This window comes from Garra rufa, chromosome 4 (assembly GCF_049309525.1).
Source record: "Garra rufa chromosome 4, GarRuf1.0, whole genome shotgun sequence".
NCBI classification, from domain to species: domain Eukaryota; kingdom Metazoa; phylum Chordata; class Actinopteri; order Cypriniformes; family Cyprinidae; genus Garra; species Garra rufa.
This window is the reverse complement of record NC_133364.1, coordinates 19041694-19060988: the sequence shown is the minus strand read 5'-3', so window position 1 is coordinate 19060988 and position 19295 is coordinate 19041694. Positions and strand designations below refer to the sequence as shown.

The following is a 19295-nucleotide window of genomic DNA, read 5'->3' as shown; positions in this document are numbered from 1 at the left end:
TTATGGGCTCCAAGAATCATACAGGCTTGTCTTTCGGGCTTGAAAGAGTGTAGGTTCAATTCTCCCCCCTTTTTCTGTGCACCCGTTTCAGTCTCACCTTTACACCCAGGCACAATACGCCCTACTGTTACACAAGGAGCACATGCAAAAGTCTCAGGAACTGCAAGAAATCTTCTCTTGGGACTCTTCAACTTGTCCACTTGTCCTGTGAGGTGACTCTGCAAAAATGTAATGATTTATGAATTAATAATTAAAACTTAAAGCATGTGTTTTAAACAATTTGTCATTGATCCAACTGTTGTACCTTTTGGCCTCACATCTTCCTGCCCAAACATAGCACAATTGACCTGAGAGGACCCTTGTTCCCCCTTTATAGAGTCTCCTGTGCTTTTCTTGGAAAAAAACACAGCTCACGCCGTCTTGTGTTCTTCTTGCACTTCAGTTTCCCATGCTTGTCTTCATCTTCAGGGTTCAACTGTTGAAGCACGAATAGCATTGCGTCCGTCTCCCCCACCACACATGCGTCACGGTCGAGCGAAGGAAGTTCCCCTGTAGCGTTAGGAATGGGACTGCAGATTATTATCCTGGCGGAGTCAATGAAACGGTCTATATGAGCACCTGTACAGTTTTTTGTCTCACGCTCAAGCGTTGTGCAATGAAAACTGCCAGCTCCTGCCGTTTGGCGACCTTTGGCTCAACTTTAAGCCAGCTTGGCAGAACACCACACCAAAAACACTGATACAATGCTTTGCAGAAAGAGGGAAAAACTGGGGAGAGAGAAAGAGAGTCTTGTTTCCCACAATTGTTAGTCTGAGTTCTAACCCAAGTGACCTATAAAATAAGACACAGTGGAGTACGTACAGTGACAGTGCATGAAAAATATGACTTTATTTATTGAAAAAGGAAAACAGAAACACTCTCCAGTTGACTTCTGTCCAGGTTACATCTCTGTCATCCAGAAAAACAGCTTTCGGTCCCCACCGATAACACACAGAGGCAGGGTTCTATGCCAGCTTAGACCAGCCCCCACAGCTGCAGAACCAATCATCACAGGCTGCAATGACAATTGTACACCGTAAAACTTGAGGTAGATGCAAAACACAAATCTGTTTGAAACTCAAACAGGAAATTTTACAAACCTGTGGATGGCCAAGATGATGCACCAGTAACTGACTGTTGATTTTTCCCGGATAGCCTGTAGTAGCGAAAAGATTCTCATTTGCCCTTGACCATCTGTAGAAGAGAGGCATAGTCATGAATGGAGTCCAGCAAATAAATTAATGAATTATCTGATCATTAGTATAAAAAAATAAAATAAAAATAAAAATACCTGAAATGTCTTGCCTTGTCAACATGAGCTGGTCTTTTCTCAAGTGGATAACTACAGGCAAAACACATCAGTGTCATTTACCGACAGTTTAATTCTCTCCAACTTTACGTCATGGTCAACAAAACCGCACTTTTGAATGTTGTAATGGTGATTTAGTGTGGAGGAGTTCATGTTAGACTTTTAAGGCTTTAAGGCTTGATTCTGTACGAAACAGATGTGTTTTGCACATTATGGATGAATTCTTGATTCCCAGAAAGATAAAATTAAGTGGAACAGGGGAGACAAAATGTGCCTGGGTCATGTTGACCGCACAACAGTTCTGCTTTAATGGGTCATTGACATGAGAAACCAAATTTCCCTTAATCTTTCAGTGGCATGTTAAAAAAAAAAAATCTAAGAAAACAAGATTAAAGTCTTTATATTTTAAAAGCTGAAATTACAAGAATAAAATTGGAATATCTTGAGAATAATGTCAAAATTACAAAATAAAGTCTAAACATTTCAACAATAAAGACAAAATTATGAGAATACAGTCAAAATATTTTGAGAATAGAGTCAAAATATTCTGAGAATAAAGTCAAAATTACGAGAATAAAGTCTAAATGTTTTGAGAATAAAGTCAAAATTACAATAATTCATTTGTAGCAATTATGAGATTAAAGTGATTCTAGCCTATTGCGCATGCAAATGGCCCGGATTTGGGAGCACCAGAAAATATTCCAAAGTCTTTCAAAATCTGTCAGTTTAATAGTGAAATACAAACAATATTTTATTACAATAATGTGTTTTTCATGCTCTTTAAAGGAGTAGTTCACTTTCAAAACTAAAAATTACAGATAATGTACTCACCCCTTGTCATCCAAGATGTTCATGTCTTTCTTTCTTTAATCATAAGGAAATTACGTTTTTTGAGTAAAACATTTCAGGATTGTTTGAACTTCCAAAATGCAGCTTCAAAGGGCTCTGAATGATCATAGCCAAGAAAAAAGGGTCTTATCTAGCAAAATTATGGGTTATTTTCTTAAAAAAAAAATTACAATTTATATACTTTTTAACCTCAAATGCTCGGCAAGACGAGCGTTTGAGATTAAAAAGTATATAAGAAAGAAGAAAGAAAAGACATGAACATCTTGGATGACAAGGGGGTGAGTACATAATCTCTAAATTCTTGTTCTGAAAGTGAACTACTCCTTTAATGTGGCATGACAGATCGCTGTATTCGCCTCAGTTTAAGCGGCATGTGAATCAGTCATCTTTCCGATTACAATGAGACACTGGTTTCATTAAATTAGGCTATACTGTTTTTTTGCATTCCTTCTGATGTTCCTTCACATTTATATCATGCTATAAACTTTAAAATAAAGAGGTAAAACTCATTTATAATTTATAATTTTGTATTTGTAAATTGTGACTGGTGTGCTACAAATATTGAATACAACACAGTAAATATTATATCCAGTTATTTACTGTATTATACCGTAAATAAAACAGCTTTGGAATAGTCACTTATATACCTCAGAAGAGACAACAATATAACATGTTAACGAGTTGGAGTCCACTTCAACTTTTAGAATTTTTTTGTTTTTATTTAAATGCATGTGAGAAATGAAAGATTGGACACAGCAGACATTTCTTCTCAGACTTTATTCTTGAAGCATTTCGACTTTATACTCAAAGCATTACGACTTTATTCTCAAAGCATTACGACTTTTATTCTCGTAGCATTTCAACTTTATTCTCAAAGCTTTTAGACTTAATTCTTGAAGCATTTCGACTATCCTCAAAGCGTTTCGACTTCATTCTTTTTTTTCGACTTTATTCTCAAAGCATTTCAACTTTATTCTCGAAGCATTTAGACTATTCTTGAAGCATTTTGACTTTATTTTTGAAGCATTTCAACTTTATTCTCGAAGCATTTAGACTATTCTTGAAGCATTTCGACTTTATTTTTGAAGCATTTCAACTTTATTCTCGAAGCCTTTGGACTTTATTCTCAAGACATTTGAACTTTATTGTAAAAACATTTCGACTATCCTCGAAGCGTTTCGACTTAATTCATTTCTACTTTTTGGACTTTATTCTCGAGACATTTGGACTTCATTCTCACGACATATGGACATTATTCTAGAGGCATTTTGACTTTATTTTTGAAGCATTTCTACTTTTTGGACTTTATTCTTGAGACATTTGGACTTTATTCTCACGACATCTGGACTTTATTCTAGAGGCATTTTGACTTTATTCTCGAGGCATTTCGACTTTATTCTCGAAGCATTTCGACTTTATTCTCGAAGCATTTTAAGCTTTTAGACATTTTTTTCTCAAAGCTAAAGTCTGAGGATTTTGTTTTGTAAACGAGGCACAGTGTCATGTAGAGTTCACAAAGAAACATTTGTTGAAAGAAGAAGCCATACTAGATCTGGCTGCAGCTGCATCACAAACGGTAAGTAAATGATTTCATAATGACAAATGACAATTTTATTTTGATTATGTTGTCAAAACACTCACATGCAATAGCAAAAGGGCGTTGATATTGTTTATTATGCAATGATGTTAGCCAATCATAACATTGGCCATTCACTGACAAGCCTCTTAAAACAGGTTGTTTTAGACAGAAGGTCAGAATGAGGGTTGAAAATAATAATTTTTCCACAAATTCGTTTTTTTTTGTGTGCAAATAACTTATTAACATAAGTAAACCTCAAGAAACATATTAAAATAATATCATAACTATGTCATGACCCCTTTAAAAGCAACTTTCTGCACAAACATAATGCACCACGAATTTCGACCACAGAGACAAAGTTGTGTTTACCTGGAGCGGGTAATGTCCCAGATCACCCAATCGTTGGCCACCACAGCTCCAACCTTAATAGTGTTTGTGAGACACCAGTCAGCTGACATGAGCGGCACCTGCCCGCTGTCCAGAGACAGAATGGCGTGTTGTGTAAGAAGGTCATAGAACCGTATAGTGCCTTTCTTCTCTGCCACCATCAACTGTATTAAACAAATATATGTATCACATCGATAGTTTGAATTGAAATGTACATCCTATATGACCATTAGTTCTGTCAGAGTTTTGTTACTGACCTTACAGTTGTCATCAGGGTGCCAACAGACACTTATACCAGGGGAACGCAGTCTGAATGAAATGGTTTCATTACCATCAAGGTCCCACACTCTTTAAAAAGGTAAGAAACAATATAATCTTCCGTTAAATACAATATAAAATGCTCAGCAAATGTTAATCCCAACATCTATCCTGCATGATGGCCAAAAGAGTACTTGGCCAAGTACTTGATCAAAACACTGTGTAGGTTAATTTTACATCATAAACAGGAATAAAGTCTCTGAAACTTATAGGGATTGAATCAAGACATGCACTTAACTGTGTGGATGTTCTTTTCCCCATATTAGCTTCCAGTGTTAAGAAATTCACAATTTAATCCAAATTAAAAGTGGTTGTAAATAAAGTTGGAGGTCATGGTGACAGAGCAAATGAGCCAGCAACAGGAAAAAAATAATGGGTTATTACGTCAACCCTGTCCCCATGTGTTCTTACCATTTAAAACACACACACACACACACACACACACACACACACACACACACACACACACACACACACACACACACACACACACACACACACACACACACACACACACACACACACACACACACAGACAGACAGACAGAGAAAGTCTGAAAGTAAAAATCAAATGAGTTGGTTGCTAAAAAAAGCAGTGTCAGAAACAGGACACTAATCAAAAGCAGCATAATCCTTAGAAGAACTCAATTAGGCACACGGAAGGAAGTCTAAAAAACTTAAAATATCTTCTTGCCAATGAAAATCATAAACCACTAACCTAAAATGAAACAACAGGATGACTGAACACTACAGAGTTTTGAATAGAGCTTAAATAGATACAGATTTCAAGCTATAAATGAGAAGACAGTAGGGCTGGGAAAATAAATCGATGCATCGCGAATCAAGAAATCATTCTGCATCGATTCCGAGCTTCGTTTTTAACAGCAGATGGCATTGCATGCTTTAGAAATAGCCATCCTCTGCTTGCATTCAATTCCTTACACACACTTAAACCTAAAATAATCATTCATAATGTTCAAAAAGTTTGATGCGAATTACAAGGGTGTTCACAGTGGCCTGTTTTCACAGGTGCAATCACATGACTTGGCTGAATGCACAGTCGACCAAATCAGCGATCTTCTTCGTGAGCATTTGAGCGTGTGTTTAGAGCGCCATCTGCTGTTAAATACTAAGCTCAGAATCAATTTCACAGAGAATTGTGATGCATTCAGAAAATCTCAGAATTGATCCATTATTGCCACAGCCCTAGAAGACAGTGGTGATACACTAGCATTAAGGGAACTCTGCAATCTACCAGATGAACTACAGGAACCCTTGCCTGCAGCTGACCTCTCAGCTTTTTTTTTCCTATGAGCAAGACTTTCAATCCAAATTTGGCCTTGAGGAAATTTGTAAAGGCACGCTAAGGCAAGTACAGATACAGCAAGAGGCCTGCAAGCAGATGCAATAAATCATTTGGATGGAGAAGACTGGAGATCAGATTCTGGATGGTTTCACTAGAGATCAGATCTTGGGTTTACCACATCACTGAGGCCCGAGTGAAGAGAACCACAAGTTCTCTCAAATGAGTTGAAAATGTGGAGGTTTTCTGGGAAAGTGTGGGGGAAGAGAAGAACAGGGGGGAAAAAAGCCCTCCATTAATAGGAAAGACGCACAACCGCTTGGTTGATGAGGTCATTGAGAAGTCTTCAGCAAATGAATGCCAAAAGCACTCCAAAGCCTGTCTGAATGTCAACCGTGCAGTTGGGTAGATTAATATCTTCAGCTGGGCGGTACTTGGAGGACATGCCCCATCCTCAACAGCTCCCAGACGAGGGTCTTTGTAAGCTCTGTCCAGCGTTTGCCAGGAACTCCTGAACTGTCTCCTCTTGTCTGGGGCATCTCTGCTCTGATCAAGCTCCTTTGCTGAGCATGAGTGAGGTTTCAGACCACACCACACAAACATGGTTAAAACCCCTTTACTCAGAACCCCTGGCCAAACAAGAGTTCAATTGCACGCAAAACCAAAACCGCCAGCCTTGACAACCACCAGGGTATTCAAGAGGGTGAAAAGTTAGCGCTCTACAACCCTGACAAAGCCAAATGAGGATTAAGACACTAAGCACACAAACACAGTGGGAAGCATCACAGACAATGTGCTACTGCAACTGCGTAAGGATCTTCAACGATTGACGCAGCATCGTGGAATAATATGCAGCAGCCACGCACAATATGAGTTGAAAGAGAGGGAAGTGTTTGAAGTCATGAAAGATCTAAGCGAAAAAACAAGGGGAGGGTCTGTCTGGCTTGTCTGTGTTTTCCCACACTGCACAAGCGGGAAGCTGACCTGAGCATGCGATGTGATTTTTCCGATGGGGCAGGGGTGAGAAATGCTGAAATTGAGTTAAGCACTGTTGAAACAAACATTTATGGTGGTAACCGGGTCAGGGACTAATTCCTTGAAAGACATTGTGTGAATAACAGATCTGACCTGACCTGTTTAAACCAACAGTGTTAGTGGTTTTGTTTACATTCAGGTGCTTTAGGCAGCCAAAATGACACTTTTTTGTGGTCTAGTATAATTTATCAATCATGAAGAGAATAAAAAGTTTAAAACCTCAAACAAAAACAGATGTGAGGTGGACGAAACCCACCCGAAAACAGCTATCGTCACCAGACTCACTTTATAGAATGAATATAGCTTGATTTCAAAACCTAGTGAGCTAGTTCATAGTGGTACTATAAGAGCACAAGAGGTACATATTCTAAGGTAGTAATATGCACCCTTTAGAAGTAAAGAAGGCACTGAGGTGTCCCTTCAAGGGTACGGCCCCAGTGACAAGCTGTTGTACCTCTAAAGCTCCTGGAGGGCCGATGTCCTGCAGAGTTTAGTATACCTGGTAAGCACCTGATTAGCTGGTTCAGGTGTGTCTAATCGGGTTGGGGCTAAACTTTGCAGGACACCGGCCCTCCAGGACCAAGTTTGGGCATCCCTGCTCTAAAGGTTATGTGGACAACCTTTCAAGGCGTCATATGTGCCTTTGGAAGGCAGTTCCAAAAAGTTAGCAGTAACATTTTGCCGCCTTCCAAGGGACCTTGTGTTAGTGAATTCTAAGACAGTTTAAAAATTATCCTTCTAAGAAAGAATTTTGAAGATCTTTGATTTTTTTTTCAGCAGTTTAGCAGCATAGTAAGGGCAAACTCTACTGCCGGGTTGACCAGTCCTGCTCCTGGAAGAACATCTTCCTACGGAGCTTAAAGTGGACACAACACACACAATCTCTGCCAATCTCATGTTAATCTTGACTACAGCAGGGGTGTCCAAACTCAGTCCTGGAGGGCCTGTGTCCTGCAGAGTTTTGCTCCAACTTTGCTCAGGGTTTTAATCTTTCTCTGGTTGAAGTGTATGCGCTCTTCCAGGACAAAGAATTTCGAACATGGGACCATACGCAAAAAAAACTTTCTGAAACTTTTATGAACCCTAAAGGAGCGTCTTTGGCACAGAAACACTTTGTCATGCGTCCAACTCGTTTTTTGAGACCTTGGTCATGTTTAGCATGAGAACCCAACTCTATTATAATTCAGAATGGATGAAAACTCCAGCCTGTTCCAACACCAACTATCTGTAAAGTGGTCCTCCAGGGGAATCAGGATTAATTTGTGTATCAGGTGGAGTTGCTACCCATGTTCAAATAAGTAACTTTTGTAGTTCTATTTTGGGTCAAACCCCTGTTCTGTCCTAAAGAACTGTTGGCACGAAAAAACAATTCTCCCTTTACCTGTCTTCCTGTGGAAATGCATGTATGCCTCATTCTCCTAACGTGAACTCTGTCAACTCAGCATTTCCTTGTGTGACCTGCACTGCCTAAAGTAATCTGTAGGTGGCACTGAGGCCTGCAACACTAATATAGCAAAAACCTGCTCTGATCTTCAAAGGAAACAGGTTGCAGTCTTTCCCTGGCACACACACAAAATTACGTAACACTAGAGAAGATCTGAAGCAGTTTGAAATCAAGGGGATGCCATGATTGAGGCGGTTGATCAAACCCTCAGTGGCGATATCTTAAAAGGCAGGCATGATAAAATTTAAATACCTATGTGGAGGAACAACCCTGCTGAAGAGAACAGCATGAATTTCAATTTGTCTGCTAACGGATGCTGCAAGTTAAGAAGACTAGTAGAGACCCCATGCTGCAGACCAGCATCCTCAACATATGCTGCTGACCAAAACAGGTGTTTTTCTCAACAGGGAAGGTGTGTCACACATGCATAAACGTTCCAGCTGAGAGCCACATTTGTATCAAAATCTCAGTTTGTGTGGCCTGACTGGAAAAGGTTCATTCTCTTTCTCTAACACTAACCTGATCTTGCTCTTGTTCCACCTCGCTGTTCCTCCTGCGTCCCATATTTTCCCAACATGACAGAATTTAAATCTTTCTGCAGATGGAGCGCTCTACTGTTTTCTCTGGCTCCACGGGAGAGGGAGACTGAGGCTTATGGCGGATGTTTCCTGCTTCGATCCCTTCAGTGGCCCCTCTGCTCTCCCACCAAATACACTATCTCTGACACAGAATCTACCGACCAAAGCTACGTATATCAGCTATCTGTATCCAAATACTAATGGGCATGTGTAAACTATGGTCTTGGCGGGCAGTCTGGGTAACATTTGGCTGTTTTCCTTATGAGCACGACCACAATCTCAAATCATGATATCAAATTTCTCATTTGAGCTGGCAATTGAGGATTTGCAATATATGGTAACTGCAGTGGTTTGCACCTTACTGTGCTGTCGGGTGGGCCATGATTTATTCATAAGAGATGGTTATTACTTAATCAAAATAATAGGCTGCTTCTAACTGGGCCAGTCTTTGGGGTGTTAGGGATTACACAAAAGGGGTTTCAGCACATCCAGGCTCCAGCAGAGAAGCCCATTATTGCAGAAGCTGCAAACTTGAAACGGTCTCACCCCTGACTATGATAAAGATCTGTGATTCCTCCTTTAATTACAGGCTGAAGTTCCACCAACATCAATAAAACAGCTGTGAGTAGAGCCATGGACCCAGCGCACTCCTATTCTCAATGTTGCACCACCCAGATGATGAGTGTATGAAAACATTATTGCAGCGCAATGGGTCAGTGCTGACATTAGTTCACATGCTGACACTGGCGGAAATGCACTGGATTCGAAACAGATCCTCAAAACATCCCAGCGCAGATGTGGAATGATTTAAAACATGATGGTTAATATCAAGAAAGGGATACAGAAATGGCAAAAGCACCTGATCATGTTGAGAAAACATAGTTACACCTTCCAAACTTTAAGACGTATATCATAAAATTCTCATGGAAAGGATCCAATAGCTAAATTTTGGATGTCTATAAGGAAAACTACCGTCTTGGTGCTCGTCCACCTTGAAGCATTAGGGTTTGCAAGCTGGGAAGAGAAAGGCCAGGCCATTGAGTTGTGGCAGGCCACAGCGCTGCAACATCCAGGTGTGTCAGTTACACGGTTCTGACGCAAAAGGGAAGACCCGAGACTCCAGGAGCGCTCTCTTACATTACCTCTGACTGCCAGGAAACCGCACTTACCTCAGTGGCTGATTGGTGGGGCCACATTCGAGGAGCTCGTTAACTGTGGCCGTGGAGAGGAAAAGCCACGGCTGCTGATTGGATTTCCACGTTTAACCAATTACTTAGAAAAACTCTGCAAGCAAGTGGCGGTTGACGCTTACGCAGAGCAACGGCGAGCCGTGTTGTGTTTAGTGTCGAGTTTCAGTGTGGAAATTTGGTCAAGACTTTCTGCATCATTAACAGAGAACAGAACGCGCTCACACACACACACACGCGTATTTCACTTTCTCACACTCATACTTTCGGACTGCAGGGCAACTAACCTGCAAGTGTGGTCATCGCTGACAGAGGCTATTCGCTTTCCTCCTGCAGGATCAAACACTAGATGATTGATGTAGCTGGTGTGGCCTTCAATCACCTAGGCAACACAAGAAATTATAGAAATCAAATACAACGTTCATACGCTGAATAAATCAGCCAAGGACAAAAAGAAACGTTACTGTACAAGTGGGTGTACAATAAGGCTACACCTGATATTATATCTTGATATTTTTCAGCTTTTTGGGCCTCATTCATGAAACATGAGCAGAACGAATTTATGTGTAAATCGTTTGTAAAACCGCTCTGACGCAAACTTTCAAATGAATGAAAATGTTCTGATTTCTTAAAATGTTAGTTGGTACAAAAGAAATGCACACCTGCTGCTTACCACGTGTAAATGGAGCGTAAAACGTTCTGTGTTCTTTTTGGCAAACTGACGACACTGAATTATGATGCGCTGCCATAATAATATTTTACAAGTTTGTTTGTTCTCATTTTTTTGTAGCTGAGAGTTGGTAAGTGTTCAACGTAAAAACTGGGTAAGTCTCAGCTTCAGACGTCACTCCCACAGACCGTTGATTGAACATCTGATGCATACGGCACACAAAACACTTCAGGAGTTTCGAAGACGTCATCGGATTGGTTAAATTATACAGAATTTACGGGAGATGTGTGTGTCGCGTTCTTTAATGTTCTGCCTGGAAACAAAGATGTAGGACTGTCATGATTCTTTGATTCATTTCGAGTGCTCAATTTAAAAAATCAGCAACCAGTAAAATAAAGGAAGTGGCGCATTCCATAGACGAGAGTCGATGAACCGCATTATTTGATCACTACGCATTATTAAAGGTGGCATAGAATACATTGATACAATATTTTAAATTTTAAATTCTCCAGAAATGGTCCATGTCCATTTACAACCTTAGGATTTGTCCCACATAGGAAGTGGTATGTTATTACCTTATTTGGAAGGGTCATGAATAATAATGTTGAGCTCTGCTTTGATTGCTTGTTTCAATGTGAGGGTCATTTCAGTAGCTCACACAGCAGGAAGGAAACACATGGGGAAAAATATTTCAATACTTTTGCAATTATATCGTTGGGTAATTATACTGTATATAAACTCAGGGAGCCGCTATTAATATGCAGGGCATTGAAACTTATTTTGAATGCACAATCACTTTTTACTTTCACTTTCAAGATCTGCGATCACATGTGCTCTGTGTATACTACAGTGGCAGTACTTGCCACACATTTTACATGAACACAGACACCAACCCATCCCTGCACATCACATCTCCTGCACAGCCTGGAACATAACATTTTTTCCATGATCTGCCATTTTCACTATTGCCCTTGCTTGTTTCTTAACAATACCTGCAGGACGTCTGATGATTTGGGCGTGCAGGTCCAGCTTGCCCGGAACATGGGCTGGTATATGCAAATGTTGGGGGCGTAACTATGAATGATCCCAACTATAACATCACAGTCGGTGTTATGTTGAGATTTGCCTCTTTTTAGTGTTCTTTTGCACACACAAGATTTACATAAGGAGGAGGAAACAGTGGTGTGTGAGGCTCACAGTATGTAATTTCCATGTACAGAACTGTTATTATTCAACTATGCCAAGGTAAATACAGTTTTCCATTCTATGGCACCTTTAAATCTATGCAAACACAGGAGAATGCATCAATATCTTTCTCGATATGCTAACTGTTCATTGTTATTTCAAAATAAACCCTTGCTCTGAGTTTACAATTATGATGTACACATTTTCAAGAAATTACAGTGACTGAAGAAATTGTCAAATATTAAAGATTAAGTAGAGATTTGACTTAAATGTTATTTAGTCAGTATTGAACAAGCATTAGATCACGCAGTAAAGTGTAAAAACTATAGTCAGGGCATTGGCACCCTCTGCAGTCATTTGTTACAATGCGTAATGTACGTTAGCTCTATTGTTTATAATACATAATGTATTTTAACAGTTTTGTTCATTGCTATTATATGTGACCCTGGACCACAAAACCAGTCTTAAGTAGCACAGGTATATTTGTAGCAATAGCCAAAAATACATTGTATGGGTCAAAACTATCGATTTTTCTTTTATGCCAAAAATCATTAGCATATTAATTAAAGATCATGTTCCATGAAGATATTTTGTAAATTTTCTACCATGAATATATCAAAACTTGACTTTTGATTAGTAATATGCATTTCTAAGAACTTCATTTGGACAACTTTAAAGGTGATTTTCTCAATATTTAGATTTTTTGCACCCTTAGATTCTAGGTTTTCAAATAGTTGTATCTCAGACAAACATTGTCCTATTTTAACAAACAATATATCAATGGAAAGCTTATTTACTCAGCTTTCAGGTGACGTAAGAATCTCAATTTCGACAAATTTACACTTATGACTGGTTTTGTGGTCCAGGGTCACATATATGCATTGCTATTTTATGTGCATATTCTACATTGTTTACCTAGGTCTATTTTTTATTACTACAAAATGTAAAATTAATAATAATTATCGTTCAAGAGTTTTACACACTGGACTGTTATTGTGGGGACATTTCCACAGGGAAACCCCCCTGAACGCGATTTCCAACCAACCACCCAACCCAACCCAAATTTGCGCCCCATATCATAAACATGCCCCTGCCCAGCCATCCAATCAATGAAAAAGGGGCGGGACAACACCGACTACATTCTCAAGCACCACCAGCTGTTTTTAGAAGAGCACCTGGCATTTTTTTATCTGGCTAAAAACACTTTGGTGGACATACGATAACTGAATATTCATTGTTAGGCATTTGGCCTATTAGTTGTTTTTGCATTTATGCAATATATTGGAGGATCCAAAACTGAGAAGGGAGTCCAGAATATTCCTCTGCGATCCTGGACACATAATTTACATAGTTGTCATTAATAGGCTGGGATTATGCTAATTGTGAATGTGCGTGCACTTGCACCCTATTTATGAATGATTGGAATTCATTAACACACGTTTAACTATCAAATCTGATGTTTATGAAGCAACCTTAAATTGGAAGATAAGTTTTCGGTCTGTTTTACACACAAATTACTCTGAATTTACCTTCTATAGTTTCATGAATGAGGCCCTTTGACAATATTCATGAACCTTTTTAAAGTGATGGTGCTCATGGATAGTTCAATCGAACATCAGTTGAATTGTTTTCAGACAGTTTGAACTGATTCACTGAATTTTCCTCCAGCATTTTTAACAGCCAATTAAAAGCATATTAAAATCATTTTGATATTTATATAGCTTTGATATTAAAAGCATATTAAAATCATTTTGATATTTATTTATCACCAGCAAAATCATAGCAAATATATTGTGAGAATACAGGAAAAGAGAGAGCTACCTTAACATCACAACTGTTTTGAAGTTCAGATGTCCACAGCCTAATTTTTCTGTCAGCCGCTGCGGTGCAAAACCTAAAATGACCAAAAAAAAAACAAAGGATAAAATAATACACTGCATTTAGTCACCATCATGCACGTGGGTGTGTAACAAACCACAGTCCAGAAGATAAAACACTGGAGAGATTACAAATGTTAAAGACAAACAACCAAAGTCAGAATTTCATCACGCCATTTTCACATTTGTCTGTTCAAAATCCAACCAAACCTAATAAAACAGCTCTGCCACTAATCAGCAGCAGCAATTATTCACACAATTACACTAACTCACCTCTGACAAGAAAAACACTTTTAGTTAGAGAGTCGCACGCACATTTTTATATTACCATACCACACACAGACACAAAATCGTCTTCCATCTTATAACACATAAAATAAAAATCACACAAGTTCTTGCCACGAAAGGTCTGATTACCATCACATAGTTCTATCAACAAGTTCATTTGCAAGTTGTCTTTGGCTAGACTGTTGGGCAGATGGCGTAACATCACAACGGTACCAATCATTTACATGCCGGCAGTACCAGCAGGCAACGAGTCAACCTGTCAATAACCTCTGACTCTATGTCAACCCACTTGCGCAGGAAACCTTAATAAGATCTCTAGTACTCCGTTCCCAAGAGGTACACCTACAGTGAAGAAGAAAATAAACACAAATAAAGGGCAGCGCACACAGTTTAGCACGCTACACCTTCCGCCCTGACCACAGCATGGCCAGGAAATAACTCTGCCCTTCCCATGCTGCTAAACCTACAGGAAACTTCCCTACTGGGAGCAGAACCCTCCCAAGTTCGCAGCTTAACGAAGGACATGTCAGACTGACAACATCTTATTAGACTCTTGATACAAACCAGATCAAGCTACAGCTGTGACAGACACTTTCCACTGCCTGACATGAACATACAAATCTCGGTAATGAATCGATCCCTGGAAAATGGGTCTCTCAGTGATAAAAGCATATTCTGAGAAAGCACATTTGTTTGAACAAAAATGAGTATGTTTGTGCGTGTGTGGTAAAATCTCTCAACTCTCAAATATCCCAATTGACTCAGACATCAATTAGGACGGGAAATTCAATAGTGCAATACAGAAAAGGCGTATTTATCTAACATTTAAAAGAATACCAGAATTTGTGCGGTAAAATAAATCAATTATCATATACTGTGTCTGAGCCTTTAATGAAAGGAAGGAACCCGGTCATAGATGAAGAACTGTATGTTGTCTGGCATCGAGATCTGTGCTCTTTCCATACATCATCATAATTTCACATCTTATATTACACACACAAAGTCACATTATAATCCATCAGTTTGATTTGGTTTCTCCCCTATGTAAAAAAGCAGCACACACTCAAAGCCGTACCTGATGACCGGAGGGAGCTTGTCCAGACGGGTTTCAGGGCTCCATGCGATAGCATCTACGCGTACTCCATGCAAGAACACTTGCAAAGAGGTGAACTCTACATCCTCGACCTCTGTGTCTTCCTCCTGCACAAATACAAATCACTACACTGTGGATATCTTCATTCAAATGCTGACATGCAGACTGGAGAAGATCTGTTGAATAGCAACCATCCTGGTGTTTTGTCTTACAGATAGATTTATATTTGTGTACAATGGATACTACGTACATAGGCTGTGTCCAAAATCGCACACTTTCTAAGAAGGTATTATATCATTCAAATATGTGACCCTTGATCACAAAACCAGTCATAAGTCGCACAGGTATATTTGTAGCAATAGCCAACAATACATTGCATGGTTCAAAATTATCGATTTCTCTTTTATGCCAAAAATCATTAGGATTAAGATCATGTTCCATGAATATGTTTAGTAAATTTCCTACCCTAAATATATCAAAACTTAATTTAGAATCGAAGGACTTCATTTGGACATTTAACCCTTGTGCGTTTAAAAAAAAAGTTACACATAGTACACATAGGCCAAATGTCCATGTTCAAAAACTGTCATAAAAATATGATTTATTAATATTTGTTTCCCACTTTCACTGATGTTGATTTTTTAACTAGCATCTGTTCTATCCATAGATACCAAACATTCATTAATTTTCAATAGTTAATTTCCATCTACTAAATGCTAAGCATAATTTTTTTGAAAAATGTATATGCCAAATTTGCACAATCTAGTAAAAAATGGTAAAAATGTAAAATTTGAAGCCTTGCCGATAGAATGAATGCCTATTAGCAAATATTGCATCATTTTATAGTCAAATGGCCCTGGGTTAAAAAATTGCAGTTTTAATGGGTTTCAATGTGGACATTTTTGTCCTTAAGGTCCTTAGTGTGAGTATTTTTTCTAGGAAATGAGGGTGAAATACTAAAATTTCAATAAAAATAAACACCTGAGCCAAAATTTATGCAGCTGGCATTACTTATAACAAAAAACAAAAATGAAATGGACAAAAATGTCCAAAAGGTCGCACAAGGGTTAAAGGTGATTTTCTCAATAATTTTTTTGCATCTTCAGATTACAAATAGCTGTATCTCGGCCAAATATTGTCCTATCAAACCATATATCAATGGAAAGCTTATTTATTTCAATTTATAAAAATAGACCCTTATGACTTTTTTTGGTCCAGGGTCACATATGTATGTAGCATGAATGCAATTTGGAGCATCACTTTATTGCCATTTACAAATCCTCTCCTGTGGCCTCATGTGATAGTAAAGTGTCTATTGGATGTGCACTTCAGAATCTCGTCAGAAGTAGTCAGTCATCCAGGTACTTTTTGCCTACCGTTTTATGAATACTGTAAATTTGGACATACTACTCAGTTTTTTGTCTGCTATATAGTAAGGATGTATATTTGGATTAGCCACTGTGTACATTTTCTGAATGCATGAATTTCCCAGACAGGCTATTATTACAGAAATTGTAGTTTACAATGCTATATCTTTTAATTCCCATAAACTCCCCAAAAGACTTGACCTTCAATTTAATACCTGAAAGGTATAGTTCATCCAAAAATGAAAATTCTGTCATTAATTACTCACGCTCATGTCGTTCCAAACTCGTACGACCTTTGTTTATCTTCAGAACATAGAGAGCTTTCTGACCCTGCATAGACAGCAACACAACTGACACATTCAAGGCCCAGAAAGGTAGTAAGGACAATGTTAAAATAGTCTATGTGGCATCAGTGGTTCAACTTCAATTTTATGAGGCTACAAAATACTTTTTGTGCTCAAAGAAAACAAAAATAACGACTTTATTCAACAATTTCTTCTCTTCAGCGTCAGTCTTCGACATGCATTCATGCATACCTTGTTTGCCTTGTTTGAACGTGCGTCAAAGACTGACACGGAAGAGAAGAAATTGTTGAATAAAGTCGTTATTTTAGTTTTTTTGACGTACAAATAGTATTCACAAAATTTTATAAAATTAAGGTCGCACCACAGATGTCACATGAACTGCTATAACAATGTCCTTACTAGCTTTCTAGGCCTTGAACATGTTGCGTTGCTGTCTATGTAGGGTCAGAAAAGTCTCAGATTTCATTAAAAATATCTTGTTCTTCATGTTCCGATGAAAGAAGGTATTTAGAATGGGTTTGCAATCACAAGAGGGTGAGTAATTAATGGCAATTTTCATTTTTGGGTGAACTATCCCTTTAAAAATTAGCCGTGGTTTTATTGTAGTAAAAGTGCAGTAATTAAGTTTTTGGTGCATCAATTACCATTTGTTAACCACAGTTTTACTACAAATACCATGGTTAAACAGGTGTATTGAAGCAGGACTGTAACCCTGCAGTGAGGCACATCTCCAGAAGGTTAGCACTCTTGACTTATCAGTCTGGGGGGTAACTGTACTTACCTTAAAACGACAAGCGCCCACGACCACATACTGGTTTCCTCCATACGCCAGAAGAGACGCAGGTGAGCCACATTCAAATGGACTGAACTCCACTACATGAACATAGTCCTCACAGGGCACTGTGTAGCTTGCAGAGCGAACTGTTTCATCTGGCATCTTCCATCAAATGAATCTTTGCTGACAAGATGAAATGGAGTTACATTCCACTCTAAATTATGAGTAGCATGGAAAGACACAAGTTAATACAAAAATGCATTTTATTGGAGGAAAATGCTATAATTTAACAAAAAAGTGCAAGAAGTATAATCTAATATGATGTAATAGAATCTGACCCTGGACCACAAAACCAGTCATAAGTAGCACAGGGATATTTGTAGCTATAGCCAACAATACATCATATGGGTCAAAATTATCTTTTTTTCTTTTAAGCCAAAAATCATTATGATATTAAGATCATGTTCCAAGATATTTTGTACATTTCCTACCATAAATATATCAAAACATAATTTGTGATTAGTCTATTAGTATATTTTGATTAGTTAACTTAATTTGGACAACTTTAAAGGTGATTTTCCAAATACTTTGATTTCTTTGCACCCTCAAATTCCAGATTTATCTCAGCCAAATATTGTACTATCCTAACAACCATACATCAATGGAAAGCTTATTTATTCAGATTTTAGATGGAAAAAATGACTGGCTTTGTGGACCAGGGTCACAGACGTGTGCTGTCCAGACATTGCTTTAGTTAATAAAGTTTACAACATTTACCAAATGTACATTTTATTCATAAAAACTAAATAAACCCTAGAACCTAATCTCTACTGTACCTCACATATGTTGTGATAATAATAGATATATAACACGTTATATGTCTCTCTACAGTCTCCATACTTTCATTACACTGTCGAAGTTAAAATGAACTACACTTAGAGACAGCAGGCTGCTCTGCAGCGAGTCAATAAGTATGAAAGCTTTATATGACAAACCTGAGATAATTTTATGAACTTGGTTGATCGTCTGGCCGAGAAAGATAGTTCTGGTGCATTCAAAAAAACTCATGCGGTGCTCGTTCTCAGCGCGCTTTCTAATCACGTGATCGCGTTTGTTTACTTCCAGGTTAGTGACGTAATCATGACGCTAGCACAAAGAAATATCAGAAAAGCGTCAATCTGCTTGCTTATATTATTTGGCCATCCTTGAACCTTCTGGCATGTTTTTCTTACATTTGTATTTTCTAAGCAAGTGTTAAATAATAATAAAAAAGTGAATCTTCTTTGGCATTAGAAACAAAGCGAAACAAAAATAAACGCATTGATGCACTTCTCAAATGTATTTAAAATGTTTAATTTTACCCCGGAAGCAACATATTTGGAGATTGCTGGGTACTTTTTCATCTTCTTGTGGGGAATATACTTAAGATGCAAACGCTACATCAAACATTTTACATATAATAAACAATAGTAAAACGGTTTGGTTTATTGCTAGTTTGTGTAGACGAAATGAAATAACATGTACTCCCCTGCACTCATATAAACGGATTTTAAAAGTGGATGGTATAGCTCTCGTATTTCTTGACATTTTATTTCTTTTCTTGTCAACAACTGACACACACGAATTGTGTTTTCAATCCAAAACGGCACTATTCTGTTTCCGTTTGGCGGAGGCGTGGCTAACGCACCGCGCTCTGTGATTGGTCCA

General features: G+C 38.4%; 1 protein-coding gene across 2 annotated transcripts; it reads right to left on the bottom strand.

Moving 5' to 3' along the window:
- Positions 1-863: 863 nt before the first annotated feature.
- nup37 (nucleoporin 37) lies at positions 864-18697 on the bottom strand. 2 transcript variants are annotated; one of them, XM_073838834.1, is made up of 10 exons: positions 18584-18697; positions 17595-17771; positions 15124-15248; positions 13705-13777; positions 10316-10410; positions 4421-4511; positions 4146-4327; positions 1331-1381; positions 1140-1233; positions 864-1054 (listed from the first exon to the last, which is right to left on the bottom strand). In XM_073838834.1, the coding sequence occupies exons 2-10, from the start codon at positions 17748-17750 to the stop codon at positions 941-943; spliced, it is 981 nt and encodes a 326-aa protein (XP_073694935.1). In that variant the 5' UTR covers positions 17751-17771; positions 18584-18697; the 3' UTR covers positions 864-940. The 2 variants fall into 2 exon arrangements, with proteins under 2 accessions (XP_073694935.1, XP_073694934.1); XM_073838833.1 differs by having other exon boundaries at positions 17595-17802; positions 18584-18696.
- Between the last annotated feature and the right edge of the window lie 598 nt (positions 18698-19295).